Source organism: Lutra lutra, chromosome 14 (genome assembly GCF_902655055.1).
Source record: "Lutra lutra chromosome 14, mLutLut1.2, whole genome shotgun sequence".
Classification (NCBI taxonomy): domain Eukaryota; kingdom Metazoa; phylum Chordata; class Mammalia; order Carnivora; family Mustelidae; genus Lutra; species Lutra lutra.
The window spans coordinates 6,471,077-6,491,067 of NC_062291.1; the positions used below are offsets into that span (position 1 = coordinate 6,471,077).

Below are 19,991 nucleotides of genomic sequence, written 5' to 3' on the forward strand. Positions count from 1 at the left end.
AAAAGGACAAAAACACTTTGTAAAAAATGTTAGTGGTTTTATCTATGCTGCTTCAGATTCTCCAATCTCCGCAGATTAAGAAAATTAACAAGATCTCTCAGTTTATTTCAGTAGGGAAAAAGAAGTTTTCGAAAACACTGCAAAAAAAAAAAATCCTCTTAATTTTAAGCTAGGTTGATAAAAGCTAGTTCAGGAGACCAGATGAAAACTTAAGTCAAATTCTGGTAATACCAAGAAATTCTCAAACTCCAGAGGAGCTGGAGAGAAGGGAGAATTGTCAGGAATGCAGAAAGGCCCAAGAGTATAAACCTCAACTCCAACAAAGTTCGGAATCGGTCCCTTTTAGAGCACTGTTTCTGTAACATACAAAGTAGGTTGTATTAGTAGTTCCTTGAAAAACAAGGTTTCATGACCAGGCAAGATTGAAAACAGTACGGGTAAAGGAAGTTAGCCAGGTGTCTCTTCACAGGCCTCCTCAGTTTTTAATATGCTACCAATGAATCTCTGTGGGAAAAAGTGCTATATGTGGCATAGATATTTGACAACTCCCAAAGCATTTCCAGGAACCAGTATTCTAGGACTTCATTTTGGGAGCACTGTTCCAGATTTTAAAACTCATCCCTAAGAAGTTAAATTTCTGTAAACATAAATAAAAGGGTCATCCCAAAGGTAATTTAAAACTATACATTTGAGCTTTTTAGGCCTTAAAAACTGTTTTAAGAAAGGACTGTCTCTTGGTGGAAAGTTCATTAAATGGGGCAAAAAACCTAATTACCAATTTTTTTTAAATGGGGAGAAAAGCAGTGGTTCTCAACCCAGATGCATATTAAAGTCACTGGAGACCTTTAAAACAAGATCGACCTCCAAGTCTCATCCTAGACTTTGTGGGGCAACAGCTGCCCCACCACTACCACCACCACCAGAGGCACAGTACAGAGTGTTGACTTGTTTTAACAATGCCCAGATAATTCCAATGTGCAGTGTGGCAGAGTACGCTAAAAGTCAAAGTCCAGTGAAATGACAAGACAGAAAAAAGAAAAAAATCTGCTGGTGATGGTTCCACATGTTAAAAAAAATAATTTTTTTTTTGTCTTTAGACAAATCTCCAAGTCATAAATATTCATGTTTGGAATCAAGCAAAATAGTCTATAGAGTGTATATGCAATGATAAAAATTGCCTAATAAATCCTGTGTCTGGTTAATGGACTTTTAATTTTTATAGGTATAGTATTTCCCTTTCTTTGGTATGTCAATTAACCCCTTCTGCTAATACAGGCTGGAAATGTATGTTCCAGTCAGTCATCATATACAGAAATGAACTAAAATTACTTAATCTTTTAGAAACAAAATCAAGGATTCACAAACTATGGCATTTTATTTCAGAGCCTTTGCTTACATTTGTACAATATATTACATAATTCTTCATTGTTTGCAGATCCTAATATATACTTTATAGCTTTTATTCTATAAGCTTTTTCTTCAACGTTTTGCTGTCAACAAATCTTTACAGTCCTGTACAAATTTGAATAACTTGAAACCATTTTCAACAAAATTAGTTACTTTAAGCACACACTACAAGACTGAAAATGCTTTTCTTAGAAAAGTAGAATGTAAAGGATTCTGACACGTTAGCATCTACAACAAAACGCTTCGAAATTCTCACATGTCGTATTGCCAGAAAACAAATAAAACATGCCAGCTCCATCCAAAAAAAGTACACAGAACTACAATTAAAACAGTAAAACAGTCTGTACAGTAAAGTACTGTGTATTAACAGTGCCAGGTATTAAATAGCTTGAATGAACACATCCGCAATATACAAATGTCTTACAAAGGTGTAGAATTAAATACAAGTGCCAAACAGAACAGAGATTGGAATCATACAACATAAAGTCAATACAAGTGAAAACAATTTTGCGCTCTTTTTGGATTTTATACAAGGCATTTAACTTTATAGGCCTACCACCCCGATTAGCTATTTATACTTAAAATAACAACCATCCTTTTGAGACAGTTCATATCAACAACCTTGAACCGTACTAATACAGTTTACTTGTTCCTGAAGTCCTCTTGTTGTAGCTCATAATAAAATAAGCAATACAAATGAATTATCTGTATTTAAGGAAAAAGAAACATTTACAAGAAAACACAAAAATATAACTGTTATAATTCATTATGAATAAATATACACTTTGAACTGGCTAAGTACAATCTTTATACATTGTTTAAGATTTAATACAGTTTATTAGCCATTTTCTTTTTTCACACAATGTATTATATCAAAATTAAAAAAAAATACTGATTTATAGAAAAATGGCAAAGTACAGTAGTTCCATTCCAATTTGAAGGGGCGTGAAAAGCCACTGCAAGACCTTTTAGCCTAATTCAAACCTGTAAACATGTTCAGTCTTTTTTAAAGAGAATCTTTAATATTTGGTTACCAGGATTGATGTCTAATATCCTGTTAACTGCAGGTTTTGAATTTATTACATGTGCTTGACTTATACAATTAAAGCCACCCTAAGGTGACTTGCTTTAAAAAACAATTAGCTCGTACAAATGAAAATAGGTTCATATTTTTTCATAAATAAATGGAAAAATATCAAATGTTCCAGCTTTAACAAAATACAAGGGAATACATATACAGTAAGTTATCTTAACCTGTTCTGGCCCACCGAATAACTATGCTTACTGTATTGTCTCTACAGGCAGTGAAAAGCCTCCATTTGCCACAGTGGAAGGCCTTCAAGTTACCAGACACACAATTCCCAGACAAGTTGGAAACAATTATTGCTTGAGGAAAAGCAGTTCATTGTACTTTTTCTTCATAAAAAAAGTGCACTTAAGTGCCAAGTCAGCTTGTCAAGAAACAATTTTTAAATATAAAATAGTGCTTGTCTGATTTTTTTTTTTTGTGCCACTGTGCAGTATAAAAAAAAGACGTGGCCCTCAACAGCCATTAAGTGCAAAGTGCTTTAGCAAGTCCTGCTGTCACCTGCACTCAACTGACATTCCATTTTGTGATGCGCTGGACATTGACGGTTCAGCTAAAGTTAACATAACAGCAGCTGTTATGGAACTGGATGAAGGGGAAGAAGAGGATGAGGATGTAGCAGCACCTGAAGAAAGGGAAGACCAAACCAAAGGCTTAATAAATGTATACACAACAACAGAAAGGAAGAAAACGGAAAACGTCAGTCCTCTCAACTAAAATTCTGTGTACTCTCTAAAACCATTTAGCTGACAACAGGACAGTGTAAATATCACAATACCATAATGTAAAGCAAGGAAAAATTAGTGTATCTGAAGTAGCTAGACCGTGCCAACTACATTTAATGAAAAAGGACAGATCGGGGAACTCGACTCCTGCATGGATCAATTAGGAAGAAAAAAATGATGGGCCCAGTCTACTAAGACATGGAAATAAAACTAAGAATCGACTTTCTGTAACAACAGAAACAAATGTCAAAAAGAACTCTGAATCCAGTAACACAGCCATGCCCATGTATATACATCTTGCCTATGGTAGATTTCCCACCTACAATGGCAGGGCCAAGTTGTTCTGAAGAGACCACTTGGCCAACAAAGCCCAAAATATTTATCGTCTGCCTCTACAGAAAATGTTTTCCAGCCCTGTTCTGGAAGAATGTTATCTCCAGAAGCTAGAGATATGATATGCAAATCAAACAAGTGTAGCTACAATCCTACTTTAAAAAAACAAGTGGAAGCATCATAGTACAGTGTTTGACTCTTTTTTTTTTTAAACACTTTATCTTAGGAGATTGTTCCATACTTGAACATACACAAATCTACCTCTTTTTCTTTTTTCTAGAAGATTTTATTTATTTATTTGAGACAGAGAGAACAATCAGTGCAGAGGGGCAGAGGGAGAGAGAGAGAAAGAGAGAGAGAGAAGCAGACTCCCCGCTGAGCAGAAAGCCAGATGCCAGATTGGATCCCAGGACCCAGAGATCATGACCTGAGCCAAAGGCAGATGCTTAACTGACAGCCATCCAGACACCCCAATTTTGGGCATTTTAAATAAAAATTTAAATGTCTACTTTTTCTTCAATATATCCCAATTTAAATAATTTCTAGCTGTTATTATAAATATAACCACAAACTTCTTTATGGTTACTATTTTTCCTTGAGACCTATTCTCAGAACTGGATTTAGCTAGTTCTCCAAATTGAGTCAAATTGTTTTCCAAAATAATTGTGCCAATACCTCCAGCAATGTGTATGAATTTCAGTATATTTTCCTACCACTGGTTCCAGTTAGACTTTTTTTTTTTTTTTTTTTGGGGGGGGGGCTAGGAATAGTATTGTATTTGGCTTGCTTTTCTTTGACAACTAGGATAGTCATCTTCCTACTAGTATTTTATTTATTTCAGAAAGAGCATGAGAGAGAAAGCATGAGCATGGGGTGGGGTGAGAGGATCACAGGGAGAGGCAGAAGCAGGCTCTGTACTGAGCAGGGAGCCTCAGTTAGATCCCATACTCCCATCCCTGAGGTGGAGGTATGATCCCAGGACCCTGGGGTCATAACCTGAGCTGAAGCCAGATGTTTAACCAACTGAACCACCCAGCAGCCCCTTCCTACTGATATTTTAATAGTATTTAGGAACTGACTTTTAGAGCTAACTCCCCAGAGAAAGGATTAATTTATCAGAACCACTTGCTACAGAGAATCTATGGTGATCACATATATGTTAGAGGAGCAGTTTCTGGATAGAAATATTACTACATAAAAAACATTCTAGGGACGCCTGGGTGGCTCAGTGGGTTAAAGCCTCTGCCTGCGGCTCGGGTCATGATCCTGGGGTCCTGGGATCAAGCCCCACATCGGGCTCTCTGCTCAAGAGGGAGCCTGCTTCCCCCTCTCTCTGCCTGCCTCTCTGTGTACTTGTGATCTCTGTCAAATAAATAAAATCTTAAAAAAAAAAAATAAAAATAATAAAAAATAAAAATTCTAGAAAGGATTAGATGACTTAAGGGTAAGGAACTCTAGCATAAGCCTTTAAATAGTATGTTTATTATAACTGATTTTTATTATTTTTAGACAGTTATATATCAAAGAGAATCCTGATCCCCTTCCTTTGACAGAACGTTTCTGTAAATACTTTTTATATATTAACATTTAATTTCTTTTCAAATTACCCCATAACCCAGACTTTTAGTCAGGGCACAAATGAAAAAGCCTAGACAAAAGATGGAGAGAGTTATAGGACTTATCGCAACAGCAAAGGAGAGAAGGAAGAATATTCATCTAAAGAAAAAGGAAATGAAAATCAAAGTGCTTCAGAGAATGGGAGCAGTGGAAAAGAGGAGGGTTGGGGAGGCAAAATCGTGAGCTTGTCCCCTTCCCCCACATTTAATGTCCCCTTTTTGCATTTGCTACAAAACTACAAAATGTGACATTTTCCTAGGGCTCCCTTTCTCCTAGGGTCACCATCTCTACCTCACCTCCCTACTCCATCCTCTGCTAAATCAGCTTTAATCCAGCTTCTCCATCTCCACAGCCCACAGTAAATGCTCTTGAAAAGGTCACTAGTGATTCCAACATTGACCAGTCACTGGTCACTTCACTGGCCTTTCAGCAGCATTTGACAATGACAACTCTTCACTTCCTCAACTCCTGGACAGCTTCTCCTGGTTTTCTTCATTCAAGGCTGCTCCTCAAGTCTTACTAGTTTGCTCTTCTCCCTCTCAGCCCTACTACCAAAAGTGGGCTTGCCTCTGCTTTCCTTCGTTTGTACCCACATTTCTTTACTAGGTGATGGCCTCAAGTACTGGGACTTAATAAACCATCTGCAGTAACTACTGTGCTGTAGCTATGCCAATGAGTTAAAAATGATCTCTCTAGTCCTGTGTTCTCCCCTCAGCTACACACTTACACATCCCACCATCTACCTGACATCTCCACTTGGATGCCATATGGGCATTTCAAAAAGTGACATGGCAGGGGCACCTGGGTGGCTCAGGTCATGATCTCAGGGTCCTGGGATCGAGTTCCGCATTGCGCTCTCTGCTCAATGGGGAGCCTGCTTCCCTTCCCCTCTCTCTGCCTGCTTGTGATCTGTCAAATAAATACATAAAATCTTAAAAAAAAAAAAAAAAAAAAAGGTGACATGGCAAAGGCGCGCCGAGGTGGCTCAATCAACCGTTAAGCCTGACTTCAGCTTAGGCTATGATCTCAGGGTCCTGGGATCTGAGCCCTTCGCTGAGCTCTGCACTCAGCAGGGAATCTGCTTGTCCCTCTCCCTCTACCATTCGCCCTACTCATACTCTCTCTCACTCTCAAATAAATAAAGTCTTTTTAAAAAAATAAGGCAACATGGCGAAAATGAAATGTCTGATCCTTTCTGTGTTCCCCTGTGTTCCCCACACGGTCATCTTTTCTAGGTCTTCCTCATTTCCAACGTCAGCACCAAGTAGCCTTGTGTTCTAGCTGAAAAAACGTACAAGTCATCTCACTTCCTTTCTCCTCCACCCGCACGGGATCCATCAGCAAGCACTGTCAACCCAGCACTGACTAATCTCCATCTCTCCTGCAAGCACCCAGTCCAGGGCACTGTCACTTGCCCCCTGAAGCCACTGCAGTGGGCTCCCTGACCAATACTGCTTGCCTCCACCACTGCCCCTTTAGAGTCTGCTTTCTATATTGCAGACAGTGATCTTCAAAAACTACAGACCATGTTGTTTCCCTGTTTAAAACTTTCAAATATGGGGCACCTGGGTGGCTCGGTAGGTTAAGCCTCTGCCTTCGGCTCAGGTCACGGTCTCGGGGTCCTGGGATTGAGCCCTGCATCGGGCTCTCTGCTCGACGGGGAGCCTGCCTCCCCCTATCTCTCTGCCTACTTGTGATCTCTCTCTGTCAAATAAATAAATATTAAAAAACAACAACGACAACAAAGTTTCAAATAGCTGTCCATCTCACTTAGAATAAACCTTTCCTCCTTGCCTACCAAGCCCCGCATGATTTGGCTTCTGCCTACCTAACTTGTGTCTCTACCACTTTCACCACAGTGGTTTTCTTTCTGCTCCTGAAAGGCACCAAGTGTGTCCCCACCTTAGAACAGCTCTTCTCTATCTGGGGCGATTTTGCCCTCTAGAGGATATCTGAAAAACGTCTGAAGACATTGGTTGTCATGACTGTGGGGGGGACTACTGGCGTCCAGTGGGTGGAGGCCAGGGATGCTGCTAACCCATCCCAAAGTGCACAAAACAGCCTCCACAGCAAAGAATTATCTGGCCCAAAATGTCAACAGTTCCAAGTTTAAGAATCTCTACCTTAGGAAATAACCTGCTGTATCTTAGGGAATACAGGATTCTTTCACAGAATGAATTGTGTCTCTCCAAATTTCTATGTTGAAGCCCTAACTTCCAGTGTGACAGTATTTGGCGATAAGCAATATATTTCCTGCTGTTTAAGACCCCAGTTTGTGGTACTTTGTTATGGCAGTCCTGGTAGACCAAGAGAAGTCTTTACCCTCAGATTTAACTTCTCTCACTTTCTCTGGTCATTCAGGTCTCAATGAAAAGGTCTTGACCATTGGTAATCTAACACAACCCACCCAATCTCTGTCTTAACATTAATATCTTCCCAGTGCCGTTCATGATCTGAAATCTCATTTGGGTTTTTTATTGTTTTGTTTTGTTTTAAGGCAGATTATAAACTCCATGAAAGTGAACACTGCGATTTAAGATAATTTTTTCTCTTTAAATAACTTTTTCCATTTTATAGATGAGGAAAATAAGGCAGAGCATTTAAAGAACTTGCCCAAAGATACACAGAAATACACTCACATAAGTCTAACTGCAGTCAGAAACTGCTTGTTTAAGTAAGACCAACACTTACTTTCTCTCTCTTTCTTCTTTAAACGCTTTCTCCTCCGATCAATGGAAGCTACTTCAGATTTTAATGACAAATAATGTTTTCTGATTTCCTGAAGTTTTTCTTGAAGAATTGTGATACGTTCAGCACTTGTCATATTTTCCAGGTCCGCTGTGAATTTAAAACTTTCATCAATATGTATTTTTGAACAAAATCATAGTGCATAAAAGAAAACATATAGTATGGTTGTAGAAAAATGTCAAATAAACTAAAAATAAGGCTTGTAGGTATTTGTTTCCCTGAGATTTTTTTCTTCCTAGCGTAAAACAACATAAAAAGCCATGCCTATATAAGGACGCCTGGCTGGCTCAGCCGGTTGAGCAAGTGATTCTTGATCTCGGGTAGTGGGTTTCAAGCCCCACGCTGGGTGTAGACGTTACTTAAAAATCTTTAGGAAGAGCGGGGGGCGCGTGCCTGGGTGACTCAATTGGTTAAGCCACTGCCTTCAGCTCAGGTCGTGATCCTGGAGTCCTAGGATAGAGTCCCATATTGGGCTCCCAGCTCTGCAGGGAGTCTGCTTGTCCCTCTGACCTTCTCCCCTCTCATGCTCTCTTCTCACTCTCTCTCAAATAAATAAATAAATCTTTTTTTAAAATCTTAAAAACAAAAAAAAAGAAAGGAAAGGAAAAGAAAGGAAAAGCTATGCCTATATATGCCTGGTACATAATACATGCATGGTTTACCTGTTGAATGAATGAGTGTGTAGAATTGAAAACCTTAGGACCTAAACAAGTATGCTAAAAGTTCCACATTCATATACAATATCACCACAATATATCACTAAAAATCATACTTAGGAATAAAACTAAAAAGACACCAAAATGTTGAAATCATAATAAAGTTTTGAATGTCATGTCTCCAGGTAAATTTTTCTCTTTTGGCCTCTTTTTGTCCTCTTCTTAGATTTTTATGAGTATGTATAACTTTTTTTAATGTTTAACTTTTAAACTGTAGGAAATTTTTTAAAAGCTCTAAAAAGCAGTTTTCAAATTCCTAAGAATATCTCTGTATGTGAGAAACTCTGGGGTAATCCTTTTCAAAAAGTTTTTAATTATGGAGATTTTTCATATAAACAAAAGTACACAAAACGATAATGCAGTCCCACATACCATTATCCAGCTTCAGTGACTAGCAATTCATGGCAAATCTTGTCTCATTTACACCTCATCGACTCCCACTCCCAAGAGCAGATTATTTTAAAGCAAATTTCTAACATCCTATCATAAATATCTAGTTAATGTTGGTATTTGCCTGAATTGCCTTGAAATTTTTCTTTTAGGAACTTGTTCATTCAAATCAAGATCCAAGTAAGCTCTCTACTACTGCAATTGGTTATGATGTGTCAAATTTGGTTACAACCTCTTTTTTAGGGTAATTAGCCTCAGGAATTACAAGGCTGAAGTTTCTTCCTCTTAACTGTCAGTTTACTAAATGTCACTTACACATTTGAAAACTCCATTTGTAAACTTTGGGTAATCGATTACTGGGTTCCTTGAGATCAGGATCCTTATCTCCATTCTTTCCACATTTTCCTGGGGACTGTGTCCTTGCAGGAGATTTGGTACTGTGAGACTTCATTCCAGTGGAAACTGATTTGACTGATTGAGTCTTAGTTACACTTTCCCCAGCAGAAAGTTCTTCACTATCACTACTGTTTGCTGAAAGAAAAATTAAAAGAAAAGCATGAGTAAACAGAAAAGTAACAAAAAATTTTCACTGATTTTAGTAAACAATATAAAATTAACCACATGAATTTATTACTAAAGTAAATAACTTGCTTTATAGACCCTGCCTAGATCCTGGAAAGTCATCATATACAAATATAGCAGCATCTCAGTTAAGAAAAACAAAAACAGAACAAAAAAATTCTTCTTACCTGAATTGCCAATAATCTTTAAAAAAAAAAAAAACATTCAAACTAATCTTCCATTATACCTGGTAGACTGTCAAATGTATCATAATTATGTATTGGAATGGCTTTTTAGTCTATCATATTACTATTTATACAGCATTTTTAAAAATGACCCATTATAGAAATTTAAATTTAATAGTTTAGGTTGTATACAGATCATGTTCATATAACATTTTTTCTACTCCTCTGGCCATAAGGACACAATGATGGATAATCATGAAATACAATAAAAAATTATTTGGGTTCCCAAACTCTAAACTTTGATGTGTGCAATGATTTTTTTCCTCAAGTAACTCCTACATTGTAGCTTTTAACTAAAATAAACCATCAGTTCAACTCTGGTAAATATATTCGGTATGAAGATTTCACAAAACTATGTAAAAACTACGTTACATCTGCCTCTGCTGAGTAAAGCCTCAGTCCTCCAACAGAAAGGCTTAACCTTGCCAGTTTACCATGTGAACAGGTGATGGGACTAATAGCTCCATGAATTACCACATTCTGGATACAAAGTATTATCTGTGATTCCATGAGTTGGTTCCACTTTACTAAATTATTCTCAGAAAATGGTTTCCTTATTCTGATTTACCAAGCCCAATCATGAAAATGGAAGAATACAATTAACTATAACTGCTACAGAACAGTCATAGAATACAATCAAATGTAATTGCTGTACCTCGAAATTACAGGAATACATTAACTGACTTGTTGAAGATGAGCCCTCTTAGGAAATTCATTTAAATGGTAAAGTTTTGAAGACAAAAATATCACTTTCAATATCCTGTCGGTTACTCCAAGTAACTGGTGATCAATGTGGCACTATTTATTCTTTAACAGCTACCCCCCAAAAAAGCACAGTCAGGCTCTCAAAGCCTGAAAAGCATTTAGATAGAAAAGGTACACAGCAACTCCTCCCACTGTGGCGCTTGGAGAATGAAGCAACTCCACCACTCCTTTACACACACCTTAAGTGAATCCCCTCCCAATCCCCCCACTGCTGCTCTGGAACCCCTGGCAACTCCTAGCTAAGCCACCCAAGGCTTGGCCCCACTCTGATGCAGTGGTCTGCCTCAGCCTGGCTTTCATGGCCTTGCTGAGCACAGCCGCCCGGGGCCCCGAGGGACGCCATATTCACCGCCTGGAAGTCATATGGGCTCAGCAGAAGCTCGGGGAGCTGGCCGCATAACCCTTTTCTGCACTGAAGTGCAGCCAAGCCGGCCGATAGCAAAGGTCAGGCAGTGGAGGTGGCAGGAGTCTCCTGGAAGAGCAGCAGGAGGTCAGTGTGGGGCACCTGAAAAAAAATTCTTTACATATTTTCTGCTTCTCACTTTGTCTACAAAAGAGAGATAAAATGTGCAGCTCTCAGGAGAAATACAGTATATAAATTCCTGTTGGTCAACAAACAGAGCCATTACTAAAGTTAAGTCTTTAGTACTGTATATAGCTGCTTTTGGGACACACAGTTTGGGGTACCCAAGATAAAAGTAATAGACTGGAGTTGTTGGAATTACAGCTCTAAAGCTATCTTGATTATTCTCTTCCAGTCTCATTTTGCCTTGAAGATTTACAAAGCAATCAATTTCACTGTAATAAAAATAATATATAATTGAAACACTTTCAATTATATATAGCACATATAATGGCAAGTGGGAAGAACCGTGGGACATAAAACTAACAAAGATGTTGAGCTTATATTATATTGGCTATTATTTTTAAAAGAATTACCTGATCATTCATCAGCAATCAATACCACTGCTGAATATCAACACCAAACTGCTTAATCCTAGAATTTACCTAGGATCAGAAGACTTCTGTGTGACTTTTTTGAGGGCAGAGACAAAAATCAAAATATTTAACTATCCCATATCCTGAATACCCTTTCCTTAATGGGGGGAAAAAAACATATCCGCCATTATTTTTATATTTAAATAATGAGAGGTTTCACACTTACTGCCTTTTCCCTTTTTTTTGTTGTTTACCACTGTTGCTTTATGGCTTCGTTTCTGCTTTTTTGATGAACTTCCTCCTCCCTGAGATTCTTTCCCTCTTTTCTGACCTGTACAGGCTACAATGGGAAAGAAATTATTAAGTAACACAAAATAAAATCAAGCTTTTATAGGTATAAATTCCACATTTTAGAAGCATAGAACAATTCTGAAACCATGCATGTTCTTTATGAGATTTATAAATTCTCACAGAAATTACTGTAATTTTAGAATACATTATCATTAATGAACTGAATTACTGCACATAATAAAAGAGTTTTTAAAAAAGCAAATAAAGTATGCACATCCTTCTTAGAAAAATGAGGTGTAAACCAAAAATAGTTCTCAATTTAGTACGGGAGCTTATGAGTCTAGTAATTCAAAAACAGGTAAAAGCTGAAAGTAAAAACTGAAATTTGTTAAAATTCAACAAAACCAAAATAAAGATTTAAAGGTAAAAATATTGATATAGCTTATAATGATATTAATATAATTTTAAAATGATAGCATATTAATGGAATAAATTTTAGCAGTAATTCACACTTAGTTATTTTACCAATTTATTTATTCCAACAATAACTTCACTGCCAGAGCACTGCTTAACGCATATACCATTTACAAATCCAGCATAGTAATTCTAAGAAACGTTTCATCTTCTTCTTAGGAAACTATCCCGAAACATCATAAATGTCTCTCTTTCCTTCAAAAACTAGCCCACATCCTACATCTTCACTAAGACCTTCCTTGATGGCCAGGCTTTCATGGCTTAACCACTACTCCCAATGGTAGTTTCAGTACATTTTTCTATACTATTAACTTGGTCCTCAACATCTGCTAGGTTTCTGTGTATTTCTAATTACATGTGTTGTCTACCAGACTTCTTCGGAGATTAGGAAAGTCCCATCTCTACTCAATACAATGTTGGATACTGTAATGACATGATATAAATATGATTAAAAAATTATGTCATGTTTGCTACAAGAAATATTTCTTAGTCCTGCTACCAATGATAAAATCAGTCTTGAGCATACAAGAAGACATGGATGGCTTCCTTGGTCAAAAATGGAATAGGTTATTAACTATTTTGTTTGCAACTTCCTAGACAGTTTTTTAATTACACCTTACTGATAACTTTTCCTAATGCTATTTTAAAATCACAATTTAAATGAAACATAAAGAAGGTGATTAAGATGATGACTATATTGAAGCAGAGAGTCTTAAAAATAATTGCCAGAATCCTCCCTAAAAGAATATTAATTCTGAAGCTTTTAGCTGCAAGAAATAGAAAGCTTAATGTAAGCTAATTGGAGGGAATCCTAAATTTAAATTGTAAAATTTACATTTTTACTTTTGATATATGTGAATTCTCTGGTATTGGGAGATAAATTTCTTAAAATGAGGCCATACGAAATAAATGCTTAAGAATTTATTTCTAGGGACGCCTGGGTGGCTCAGAGGGTTAAGCCTCTGCCTTTGGCTCAGGTTATGATCTCAGGGTCCTGGGATCGAGCCCTGCATCGGGCTCTCTGCTCAGCAGGGAGCCTGCTTCCCCCTCTCTCTATGCCTGCCTCTCTGCCTACTTGTGATCTCTGTCAAATAAATAAATAAAACCTTAAAAAAAAAAGAATTTACTTCTAAAGAGAGATCAATTCTAAAAAATATTATATGTTTTGATCTGATAGAGCACATGGTCTCTATTACCCTAAATCTGGGAGTATTCTTCAAGCTGAATGTTCTTTAACCTGGTCAAGATTAAGATTCTAAAGGGCAGTGCTAACTTAGTCTATCAGAAGATAAGCTCTTGTATCTCTTCTTCATGGCACACATATTGTAGCTGTATGAATATGAAAACCCAAAGAAGATCCCAATTGAATTGCAACTATATTTTTTACTTTTTATTTTTTAAAAAGAATGTTTTAAGTCAAGATTTGTGTGACAATGTTATACCAATTATATCTCAGTAAAGCTGAAGAAAGAGAAAAAGGAAAAAAATCTTTGTGTGAGAAAACCTGGAACTAATTCATTTGATCTCTATCACATCTCCTTAAACTCAGCTAAAAACATAAGTCTAGCATAATAACAACTGTATGTTATAGAAAATACATATCCTATCTTTACAACAGAAAACTATGTTTCAAAGCCAAGTGTCAGTGTATGTTATATTCATTTGAGGACACCACAGAAGTGGTTTATAAAAAAAATGATGACAGAAGAATAGCCATGGCAAAATCAAAAGGCACTAACACTTTTGGGAAGTACTAATTTGAATTTCCACCTTTAACAATTGCACGGAAAATCAAAGAAGTATTACTGTAGGTTATTAACATACACATTGGTCCTTCAATCTGGAAGCTATGCATCTAAGAAAGCATCAAATTCCTTTACAAACTCACACAAGTTAGTCAGGCTTGAAAATCAGTTTGACACGGTTGTCTGAGGAAAGCAGTGCCTGGACAGTTGGTTGCTCCAAACCCCTACATACAGTATTTGGTTAAGGGTGGAGGGGTCTGTCAATAAATCAAAATGTTTGTGAGAAACTGCACATTACAATTGCAAAACAACGTTACAGAAATATATTTAAGCTGCTCATGCCATACAGTCAACCAGTGTATATTGTCTTCAGAAAGGTCTGGATTTGGGCCTGGGGGCACTTCCAGCACGTGTCCTGGTCCACTATGGAATGTAACAGACAGCTCAAGCAAAGGCCATTAAATCCTCAAGCTTTTAAACTCATTCCCTATTCACTGACTCAAATTACCCTCCAAATTTCCATGTTCACCATGTTCACTCAAGGACTTCACTTCAACACCTCACGTTCTAACGAGAGATACCGTGAAGCCCGTGAAAATGCAAGGAGGGAAACCCCGAAGCAGGCGGTGTGCACCTGCCGCACCTCACCTTTGTCGGGATGTTCCGGCTCCGGCTGATTACTACTGCTGGAGCTCACGCTCGCGTCGCAGCCCGCCGGGGAGCTGTTCCCTTCCGACTGGAGGTCTTGGAGCTCCCCCGCCATGCTCTCCACCTCGACTGTGCTGTCCGTTTCGCTCTTGATGCTTCGAACCTCCTCCTGGTTTGGAGCCAGCGGTTCTGCGACCGTCACAGAAGACGGCTGCCGACCGGCTTCTGTCACAGTGACCGAGGAAGGCGACTCAGGGGTGGTGGGAGGGGTGTTCAGCACTGAATTGCTGCCACTACTAGGAAATTCTGCTTTTTTGTCGCTGATCTCCACTGGCTTTTCCTCGGCAGGTTTACTGTCTGCGCCAGCTGGAGGCGGGGTTTCGAGCTCGGCGCCGGGTGAGCCACTCTCCTCCTCGGCCACGGGCTGCAGGGACCCCTCTGCAGGACCCTCTTCTGGGGCAGGATGGGGCGGGGAGGCTGCCGCCTCCGTGTCCGAGTCTGAAAACAGCTCCTTCAGTGTTTTTTTAGGCCACTGTCCCTGAATGCTTGACCAGACGTCTTTGCGATCTTTAGCTCTGCTGTTCTGAAGTCTTTCGTCAGAGTTATTCAAAAGTTTTATCCTTTTTTCTGCCACCTCTGAAAATCCGGAATAGAAACCAGTTGTCCGTAGAGATTTTCTCTTTTCCTCCAAACCGTTATATTTCTTAGTTGGCGTCAACTTTGTTTTTGATTTTTCTTCTTCCTCTTCATCTGAAGAGCTGTTACTACTGTTTTCTAGGCAAAGCGATTCTTTGTTCTTGGCCTTATCTTCCTTCTTGCCAGGTGATCCACTTTTTAAACACTCCTCTGTGTTGCAATACCTTCTCTTACCACGTTTGACTTGTGGCTTTGAAGATTTCTCTGTGGTGTCCTTCTTAACATCCTTTCTCTTTTTTGTGATTTCATCTTCTTCTTCATAATCAGTATCTTCAGATAATCCTTCCATGTCTTTTCTTAATCTTTCTGGAGATTTTGACACTGGTTTGGATATTACCAAATCTGCATGGATTTTGTTTTCTTCTAGCAAAGATGAACTGTTCTGTTCCTCTTTTGCAAGAAGATCATTTCTGGTGTGGGTCAAATGATCAATCTTCAAGTCTTCTCTGCCACGGTTATCCGTGTCTTGAGCACCTGTCTCACCCTCCTGCTCACTGTCTTCAGCAGAACTTTCAGAAGCTAGAAAATAAGAAGAAAGACTGATGAGTTTTTCTAGCAATGTCTTCCCTATGCAAATTATATATTAACCCCTGTGGTTATAGCCATCTTGGGTTGCTAGGTTTTATCTCCATTTTGAAGGTGAGAAAATGGGGAGTTTTGGGGAGGGAAGATACTCACACGAAGACAGAAATGTTTTATACTGGGACAGTGGCTGTAGAAACACTACTGTATACTTTTGCCAAAATACATCAAATTATAAACATAAAAGTTGTGAATTTTATTGTTTCTAAGTTATACCTCAATACAACTGATCATAAAAAAGAACTTCTCAATTTTCTGAGTAGAACATAATAACGCAGTCAGAATGCAGTCCCAGGTCCAGGTAATTCTAACTTCAAAGTCCATATTCTTATGAAATTGTAGGTTTCACTTTCAGTGTAGCAATGATTATTCAAAGATTTGTGAACAATGCATTTCCACGAAGTTTTAAAAAACGACACAAGTAACCTAAGTAACTGATACCTTATGTAAAAATATTTACAGGATTTTTAAAAGATTTTATTTATATATATGATATATAAATAATGAGAGAGAGAGAGAAAGAGACAACAAGAGAGAGCATGAGCAGGGAGGAGAGGGAGAAGAGAAGCAGGCTCCCTACAAGCAGGGAGCCCAACGTGGGATTCCTGGGATCATGACCTGAGCCAAAGGCAGATGCTTAACTAACTGAGTCACCCAGGTGCCCAAAAGTGACATTTTAAAAAATTTTTTATCTTCTTTTTTAAGATTTTATTTTTATTTATTTGAGAGCAAGATAGAGATAGTGAGAGAGAGAGAGAGAGGGAGCATGAGCAGGCAGGAGGAGGAGAAGCAGGCTCCCTGCTGAGCAGAATAGAGAGTCCGATGGGGGACTTGATCCCAGAACCCTGGGTTCATGACCTGAGCTGTAAGCAGAAACTTAACTGAACTGAGTCACCCAGATGCCCCTAAATTTATTTCTTAAAAATTGATTTTAGTAAATGAATTCAATTAAGTATAAAAAATAACTGCCAGGGGGCTTGGGTGGCTCAGTTAGTTGAGTGTCCAACTCTTGGTTTCGATTCAGGTCATGATGTCACAGGCCCTGGGCTGGAGCCCTGTGTTGTCGGGCTCCACACTCAGCAGGGAGTCAGCTGGACTCTATCCCTCTCCTTCTACCCCTCCCCACCACTTGCATGCACTGTCTCAAAATAAATAAATAAATCTTTAAAAATAATAATTGCCTTTGCTATGACTTTAATATAACATTTACTGAGAAAATGCTACATGCCAGACGCTTTGATATGCTTTGTATAGATTGTCTGATTCTTCACAACAACCCTATGAGGGGCATGTTATTATTAATCCCATTTTATAGTTTAGGAGACTGGGATTTAGAGAGATAAGCCAAGCCAAAGAGCTAGTAAAAGTCGAGATGAAATCCAAACTGAAGTCATTTGACTCCAGAATTTAGAACTGTGATTGCAAAACTATACATGTTCTTTAGCTAAGTTTCCTAAAAGTAAAGAATAACTGACACAATTATAACAATTAAAAACATTTAAACTTTTCTGTATAACAGAATTTTTTTTTTTTAGATTTTTTTTTAATTTATTTATTTATTTATCAGAGAGAGAGGGAGAGAGAGCAAGCACAGGCAGACAGAATGGCAGGCAGAGGCAGAGGGAGAAGCAGGCTCCCCGCCGAGCAAGGAGCCCGATGTGGGACTCGATCCCAGGACGCTGGGATCATGACCTGAGCCGAAGGCAGCTGCTTAACCAACTGAGCCACCCAGGCGTCCCTTTTTTTTTTTTTTTTTTTAGATTTTATTTATTTGTCAGAGAGAGAGGGAGAGAGAGCGAGCACAGGCGGACAGAATGGCAGGCAGAGGCAGAGGGAGAAGCAGGCTCCCTGCCAATAAAGAAGCCCGATGTGGGACTCGATCCCAGGACGCTGGGATCATGACCTGAGCCGAAGGCAGCTGCTTAACCAACTGAGCCACCCAGGCGTCCCTATAACAGAATTTTTTAAACTGATATCAAAGCAGTGTGTCTATGACTACAAACAAATGTACACTCACACTAGAGAACCAACAGCTCTTTTTCTTTCTCCCTCAGCCTACAAAGTCTCAATTCTATTTTTTCAGATAGTATATCATTAAAAGATGGTAACAGTAACTATTTGTTTAATTAGAAGTTTAGCCTGCACTGAGCAGTTAGGATGTTTTCTTATTAATTCTTATTAATACTCCCACTTCCCAGGGCGCCTGGGTGGCTCAGTGGGGTAAGCCTCTGTCTTCAGCTCAGGTCATGATCTCAGGGATCGAGCCCCACATCTGGGCTCTCTACTCAGTAGGGAGCCTGCTTCCCCCCTCTCTCTGCCTGCCTCTCTGCCTACTTGTGATCTCTCTGTCAAATAATTAAATTCTTTAAAAAAAATTACTCCCATTTCCCACCATACTTTCTATATATAGTTATCTTTAGTTAATTAAATATGCTATTTGTAATGTATATAAATGTGGTTCACTGCAGAAGTAGCACACTTAATAAACTTCCTTTCTCATAAAGCCATTTATTTTTCGAAGTTTCCAAAAGTCCTTTTTTCTATGTTATGTCTTCCTTTTGTAGGCCTTTCACATTTATTTCTCTTTTTTTAAAGATTTACTAAGCAGTGAGACAGCAGGAGCAGAAGGGGAGGGGGAGAGGGAGAAGCAGACTCCCCACTGGGCCGGGAGCCTGACACAGGGCTCGATTCCAGGACCCTGAGTTCATGAACTGAGCCAAAGGCAGACGCTCAACTAACTGAGCCACCCAGATGCGCCTTTTCACATTTATTTCAACTGCTCCGTAAAGTCAAGCACTCCATCCAGTTCCCTTATTCAGCAAATCTCTCTGTCCTAAAGGCCGACTTTCTACTCCATCTAGTTGGCTGCTCTCTGGGTCTGCTCTAACAGCCATCATCCTAGGAATTCCCTTCACTGCTTTCTCTTGACAGAGACCCACTGTTAAGTGAAATGCCCATCTTCCCCCTTCTTGGTTTCTTCCCATATATGTTGGAGCACATCATCTAGTACTTTCCTGAAAGAGGCACAGAGGAGATATTCTTTGTCTACATGTCTAAATACATCCTAACCCTCAAACTTCATTGTTTTATGGATAGTTTAACCAGGTATGGAATTCCAAGTTGAAAATTACTTCCCTTCAAAATTTTGAAAGTACTTTGCTTATAAGTGTTAAAAACTCTACTGTCATTTGTCTTTTCATCTTTAGTGGTGGTTTTTATTCCTGGTGTTTTAAAATTTCATAATAATGCACTGGGGCATGGCTCCTTCTTCACTGATTTTTGAGGTGTCTGATGAGCTCTTTCAATATAAAGATTCAATGTCCTGGGGCGCCTGGGTGGTACAGTTGGTTAAGCATCTGTCTTCAGTTCAGGCTCGGGTCATTATCCTGGGAATTGAGCCCCACATTTGGCTCACTGCTCATCGGGGAGTCTGCTTTTCCCTTTCTTCCTCTCCCTCATGTCACCCCCATCCTGCCAGCTGGTGCTCTCTCTCACACACACACATTTTCTCAAATAAACGAATAAAATCGTCAAGAAATAAAAATAAATATTCCAGTCAGTTCTCCAGATTTTTCTTATTTTAGTTTCTCGGTAATTTCTACACCCACCCAAGGATTATTCCAGAATGACCCTAGTGATTAATATGTATACGGGGGTGGGGAGACTACACCACTGTATATATAGAGCACTCACTAAGGAGAGAGCGAACATAAGAATAAGCATGATATATAATATATAATATGTTTAATAATAAATAATATTCACTAAGATATGAGGTATAAGGCAACAAATCTATAATATAGTTGTGAGACAGTTCATAAGAAAACCCTGAGTTTTTTTCTTGTTCAGTTTTCCAAAATCCAATTGCTTTTTATAGTTACACGTAACCAGACATGCTGTTTCTGTGGCTTCTTGATTCCTCAGGCTGACCGATTCTAGCAGTAATGCTAGTATCTCTCTCCCCATTATAAAAAAACAAAGATATAAACATGTAAGTATACTCTAACAACAGTGGTGTGTGT

The 19,991-nt window shown here is 38.7% G+C and overlaps 1 protein-coding gene across 5 annotated transcripts in view; it reads right to left on the minus strand.

Annotated features, from left to right (window-relative positions):
• Positions 1-1,356: 1,356 nt before the first annotated feature.
• The window catches only part of ARID4B (AT-rich interaction domain 4B), a 143,162-nt gene continuing 124,527 nt past the window's right edge, over positions 1,357-19,991 (minus strand). For 4 of the 5 annotated variants that reach the window (XM_047701444.1, XM_047701446.1, XM_047701445.1 and 1 more), the window contains 5 exons: positions 14,692-15,906; positions 11,760-11,873; positions 9,339-9,554; positions 7,861-8,007; positions 1,357-3,119 (listed from right to left, as the gene is read on the minus strand). In XM_047701444.1, coding sequence (XP_047557400.1) covers positions 2,992-3,119; positions 7,861-8,007; positions 9,339-9,554; positions 11,760-11,873; positions 14,692-15,906 — 1,820 coding nt within the window. In that variant the 3' untranslated portion in view covers positions 1,357-2,991. Of the gene's footprint in view, positions 3,120-7,860; positions 8,008-9,338; positions 9,555-10,943; positions 11,100-11,759; positions 11,874-14,691; positions 15,907-19,991 lie in introns of those variants that run through there. The other variant, XR_007122591.1, reaches the window with a different exon arrangement.